The 6,362-nt window shown below is 28.9% G+C and overlaps 1 protein-coding gene across 1 annotated transcript in view; it reads left to right on the top strand.

Moving 5' to 3' along the window:
- Positions 1-131: 131 nt before the first annotated feature.
- LOC106680378 (protein YIPF6) overlaps positions 132-6,362 on the top strand; it is a 9,978-nt gene continuing 3,747 nt past the window's right edge. Inside the window, exons 1-5 of the mRNA XM_014420047.3 lie at positions 132-303; positions 443-568; positions 1,775-1,853; positions 2,295-2,337; positions 4,111-4,239. Of these exons, the coding sequence (XP_014275533.1) occupies positions 271-303; positions 443-568; positions 1,775-1,853; positions 2,295-2,337; positions 4,111-4,239 (410 nt within the window). The 5' untranslated portion in view covers positions 132-270. The remainder of the gene's footprint in view (positions 304-442; positions 569-1,774; positions 1,854-2,294; positions 2,338-4,110; positions 4,240-6,362) is intronic.

The raw sequence follows: 6,362 nt of genomic DNA, 5'->3' as shown, positions 1-6,362 counted from the left end.
CCCCCAACCATCTTCTCCTCATTTATCATCCACGGTCAACTATCTCTCATAATTGTAAATAGACTCAATTCTGCCAAAGAGATCATACTTCTAACAATCTGAGTAGTGACAGGCATACTTCTTTGCAATAACCTAATGTTAACCTGCCATCTTGTTGATGTCATCTTAAGTTTCATGTTAATTATTACCGATAAAACGTTTATCATTTAAAATGCATTATATTAGGTTTAAATAATACATCAAGGATTATAGTCCCTAGTAAATACTAAAATGCAGAATTCTGATTCAGAAGTGAAGCTAGAAGTGAGTTATTCTTTTTTTGTACTTGTTATCAATTGATATCAGTATGGATTGATAGCCATTATTATATTTTTACTACAGGATTTATGATATTTTAAAAATGCACTAAAAATACTAAATACTATTTCGTTTTACATTAAAGATGGTTGATGAAGGACTGGACAGTGTACCTGTGCAAGGTAATCTGTCTTCTCCATATCAACCAACTAGTGGAAACATTGGAGATCCCAACTTTAATTCGCTTGATGAACCTGTGAGAGACACTATTGTAAGTACCTTTTCATTAAGTTTAAGTTTTACCTTTATGTATTTATTTATTGAGGTGTTTACTTGGGGAATACCCTGAAGCATTAGTCATGTCCTATCCTTATCATATCACAATGAATGAATTTTAGTTTTGTAAATTAGTGGTTTAGGCAATTTTTGATAATACCAGGCTATACTCTGGCCTTCAACATAAGAAACATTTCACAAGTTTAGCTTCCTTACTAATTCAATTTATTTTGATGTGTTAGTTAAATAAACAAATGTTTTTTCGATTTATTTTATCAACATTTCTTTTATTATTTGTTTTATCTTTATAGCAGTAAGTTTCATCATAGTATAAAAATTTGAATAATGAAATATCAGAAAAATTTTCAGTATCAAAAGAGATTGCATAAATAACCAACAGATTAGAGAATAATTAAGGATAGAAAGGAAACAGTTCAATCAATTCGGGCTTGTTAGGAGGATGAAGCACCCTGAAAATTTCTTGAAGTTAGACTCAGAAATGAGACAAAAGTCGATCTCAAAAATAATGGGTGGTCAAAATCACCAAGTTGGGCGAGAAGCAAGTTGTTAAAGCTATGAAGATACTGGTGGAAGACAGGGATGGGTAATGTAAATGGGTTGAAGCTCTTCCTCACTGAAAGAGGAAAAAAAAAAGATGAAAATAAAACTTGCATTGGTCAATAAATAACACAATTCATCATTGGAGATCAGGTGGAAAATAATTGATTTATTTGGTATTTAATTAGCTAGCACACTCTTTAATAACAAGTGATAATATTTCAAAATTAGGTTCCTTTGGTGGGATTTTCTTTTCATGTTATATTACATATCAAATAACAGTGAAGCAATCCATTTTAATTATTATTTTGAATATTATGCTAAAATGTTTTATTTATATATTTGAATCAGTGATCATGATTTAAGTACGTATTCACTGAGATTACATTTAGTTGTATAGATGTATTTCTACTTATGAATGAGATACTATTATAGTAAATATCTATAGATGAGCTTAGAGTTATCTATATTTGTACGATTGATGTTTGATGGATTGAATATTTGAACGTGATGAGAAATTAAATTACTTTTATTTGTTAGTTTGGAAATCGACTTGATACTCCTAGCATGCATTGAGTTTCCATTTTCATCTTTAATTTTCTCATTATTTACCAAATAATAAATAGTTCTTTATTTGTTTCAGATGAGGGATCTTAAAGCAGTTTGTACCAAATTTAAACATGTAATTCGTCCATCTGATAAGAAATCTATCTTGAAAGATTGTATGTATTTCCTGATAACAGATATACTTTGTGTTGGCTAAATCTTTATCATTACTATTATCACTATTAGGAATTATGTATTAATTTTGTTATATAAAGAAAAACATCTATAAAAAGTTTTATCATCTTTAACAAAGTTATGTCTCTTTATCTTTATTATTATCACTATTAGGAATTATGTATTAATTTTGTTTTATAAAGAAAATAACATCTATAAAAAGTTTTATTATCTTTAACAAAGTTATATTTCTTTATCATTATTAATATCACTAAAAGGAATTATGTATTAATTTTGTTATATAAAGAAAGAAACATCTATAAAAAGTTGTATGATGTTTTAGAAAACTATATTTCTTTCAGGAATATTTGTTTCCTTTTAAGTTAATCCAATTATCTGTTGGTATGTTTGCAATTTTTATAATAATCATATTTTTGTTGCAGGGGACCTATGGGGTCCTCTTCTGCTGTGCACTTTAATGGCTATGTAAGTATATTCTATATTTTAATAAATAACTTGTTCTGACTTCTAATTCGCTCATTTGTTAATTTTTTTTTTAATATGTGTGTACAGATTTTCGTCAACTGCTTTCCTAATTTACAATCTTTGATTTTTTTTTTTTTATTTGGCGATTTCATAATATAGCTATAAGGCATTTTATTTTTAAGACATTTTAGCATATTATTTGTAAGTTTGAGTCAAGGTTTCCTCGTAGTATTTTCCATACCACGTAATTTGGGCAGCGTATGAAATACTGCTCTTACAATTTTTTAAGTAAAACTTCTTAAGGTGCAGTAGAGTATATTTGTTTGGATTAGACGAAAAATGAAATGCTTCCCCTTCTTAGTAAATAGAATAGTAAACATTTCATAAAAGTATTTATTAAATAAAACAGAATAAAAGAGATATTTCATTTGATTCAGAGAAAGTTTCCTTTTTCATAATCCTGAAAAATAAAATTATCAGCAAATGCTAGAACCTAAGAAGTTTTCTAATGTGCATGAGTCTCACACATGTTTTTATGTCTTAGTTACATAGTTTAAAATAGTTGAAGTTGTTTTCATATTTTTCATTTTGTGAGAAAAAGCTGCAGACATGTAATAATGTGATTTTAATTATTTTGGATCTTAATGAAAGGCTGTGATAGCTATCCATATTGGGATGAAAGCTCTGGAGTGCCTAGTTCGGAGAAATGTAGATTCAATTCCCACCTTTTTTCATTCAGCTCTATATCCTAACCAGCCTTTTCCAAGTCTGCCTGTCTTGGGCCACTGCTTTCCAGTTTGCTGCATGCAGCTCTTTCACATTGTTGTTTATTCTATCTATCCATCTGATTTTTGGCCTCCCTTATGGTTTCTTGCCAGCTGTAGTGGCATTGATTGTTGACATATTAACCTCCTTGCCTTCGTATCATGAGATATTGACTTACCAGTCTCTATAAGTAATTCTAGTTCTTCTCCTCGTGTTGAGGCCCTGTTCCTAGGTTTCATAACCGTGTATCATAACTGGCTTTACTGTGGCATTGTACACCCTTAGCTTAAGATTTTCTGGGATTTCAGTATTCTTGACAGCGAGAAGGCTTTGTTTGCACTTGGTATATGCTGGTCTATCTCAGTCAATCGATCATTTATTGATGTAATTATGGAGTTGAGGTATTTGAAACTGTCTACTTTTGGAAACGATTTGCCATCCATGCAGATCATGTCATTTGGGTGGATTGCTCAGCTTACAATCATATATTTTGTTTTATCTTCATTTACTTGCAACCCATTCCTCTGCTTCTCTTATTAGTGTCTTTGTGAGTCTTCTCATGTCATCTTGGTTACTTCCTACGACAGCAATATCATCCGTATACACCACGATTTTATATTTCATTCCAACGTGCACCACACGCACTCACATCTATATACATATACATATTTCAGATAGTAAAAAATTTTCTAAGATAGAAAGAGAGTATTTATGTTTTATGTAAGTTCAATAAATATTGTTTTTTTACAACTGAATGGAAGCAGTGAGTAATTTCATTTCTTTAATGTTATTAGTATCAAATGAAATGTATTTAAATGGTTAACTTATCTTTTTATTTAATGAAATTTTAAAATATATCAGTGATGTTTTTAATTTTCTCATAAATGTGTTAAGAATTCTTTCCTTCAAGTGTTATTTAATATTATTGTTTTGAAACTTTAAAAAAAATTATTTCTTATAAATTAATATATAATCAAAAAATAAAATATAAATTTTTTTATTGTACAGGATTTTGCAAGGAGATGAAAATATAAATGACTTTCATGATGGAGGACCTCAGTTTGCTGAGGTTTTTGTCATTGTTTGGGTTGGGGCCATGATAGTTACGCTGAACTCAAAACTCCTTGGAGGAAACATGTAATTATTTTTTATTAGCTTCTTTTTTTAATATTCTGTTTTGTTTCCTATTGATTTAATGAATCAATAAAACCAACTTAACATATTAAATAAATAAAACCAAAATAATTATATTTTTGGAAAAAATGCTATGTTTTTAACCTTACTTTTGGAGTATATTTCATTTTGAAGGTGTGATATCCTTTTATTTCTCTAATAATGGCACAAAGTTGGTTTATCCACGATTTCAACTTCCCAACCAACCAATTGATCTGGAATTTTAAACCTCATATTATTTCTATATAATTAGTTGGCTGACTAATTTCCAAACTGAAAGATTAAATATTTTTGTTTCTTGGTACAAATTCACTTACAAATGCTGCTTTATAATTACAAATTGTCCCATGTGTGAGTATTTTAGCTGCCTTGGGAAGTCTTCAAGATTCCACATTATAATTTTAATTTTTTTTTTTTCATGTGTTCTGTATTTTTACATCTACTTTCACAGTCTAAAGTTTAAGACCAGCAGTTCTGTTTTACAATAAGTGTTCACATATTTGAAATCATTTTTAGCCATACCTTAATTTACTTTTATTTCTGTTATCTATTCTCTTACTTTATTACATTATTTTACTTGTTTGTATCTTTTTAGCCCTGAGGAAGCCCTGCATATTGGGGCGAAAAGTTGGCTCATAATAGTTTTATTATTATTTGAGTTCTTTTTACTGCACCTTTTTTATATGATTTAATTATGAGAGATAGTTGACCGTGGATGACTTGTACGGGGAGAAGAGGTTGGGGGTGCGGTCAAAATGAAACACAAATAAGCTAATGTAACTTATTTAATCGTGCCAACATTTCGACTAGATTTTCTAACCTTCATCAGAGCTAAGAACACAACAAGATAACAACCAATTAATATAGAAAATAAAAAATAAAATATAAACAAAATGACATAAAGTGAATAATTTTACGGAATGGAATTAATAAAATGAAGTGATGAGAGAAGTGGAAAATAAAATGTATACATTGGTAATTGAATAACTAGGTAAAATAACATAATTAAGAAAATAAAAATGAAGTTATATAATGCAAAGAAGTATGAATATATTAGTTATTAATAATTTAAAAATTGAAATATGGAAAGAAAAAGAAAATTGAGAGAAAGAAAATATATGTAACCATAATAATTAATAAAGAGGCAAAATATAAGTAAAGTTTAACAAGAAAAATGAATAGAAGAAAAAAAAAATTATTTTGAAAACAACAAGAGTATATGGTGAACATAACTAAGAACGTGGGTAAAGAAAATTGAGAAAAGAAGGGGTGATAAAATAAAAGAGAATAAAACGAATCTGTTAGATTGAAATCCAACTGCCAAGTGGAATTCTGCACCAATAACGGCCAAACTCCAAATTAAAAAAGATGTTACTAGAATGACTAAGTGTATTTAAGAGGAAACGTTATGAGTGGGTAAAAAATAAAAAGTAAAAAGTAGAAAATATTTAGAGGAAGAAAGTGTGTGAGAGGGTGATCACAAATGGTTTTTGGAAAATGTTAAAAATATATATATGTACAAGGATGACAAAGTATCGGAAGATGATAAAGTGTCATGGGTATTTAACAACAGTTAAAAAGAGGAAACGTATATAAGAGGCTGACGACAAATGTGTTAGAAACAGTTTAAGAAGTGAAATAATACGTTATAAAGTGGGCAGAATTTAAATGAATTAAAAAATATATATATATAAATAAAAAAATTACTTTTTTAATAAATTAACTATTTGCGAATATGTTAATGATAAGTTGTGCTTGTTGGTTTTTAAATTGACGGAAAAAGGTTCAAATTGGATATAGAGGCTTTCAGAGATGAGACTTTTGTCATGGTTGCGAACTGTAGCAAGTATAGACGTTTTGTTGAAATCAAAGGAATGATTTAAAGAAAAAGAATGTTCCGATGTTTAGAGGCAGAATGATTATGTGAGAAAACAGAATATTTATGTTGTTTGATACAGTCTTTTAAGAGGTTTTTGGTTTTGCCTATGTAAGCAGAATTACAATTAAGGGTGGAGCAAGGGATGTGGTATAGAATATGTGATCGGTGTAGAGAAGGGATAGGGTCTTTTAGTTTAGTGTAAATATTA

Source organism: Halyomorpha halys, unplaced genomic scaffold (assembly GCF_000696795.3).
Source record: "Halyomorpha halys isolate HHAL.00 unplaced genomic scaffold, Hhal_1.1 Scaffold257.1, whole genome shotgun sequence".
In the NCBI taxonomy this organism is placed as follows: domain Eukaryota; kingdom Metazoa; phylum Arthropoda; class Insecta; order Hemiptera; family Pentatomidae; genus Halyomorpha; species Halyomorpha halys.
The sequence above is the reverse complement of the archived record's forward strand: the minus strand, read 5'-3'. Positions and strand labels throughout refer to the sequence as shown.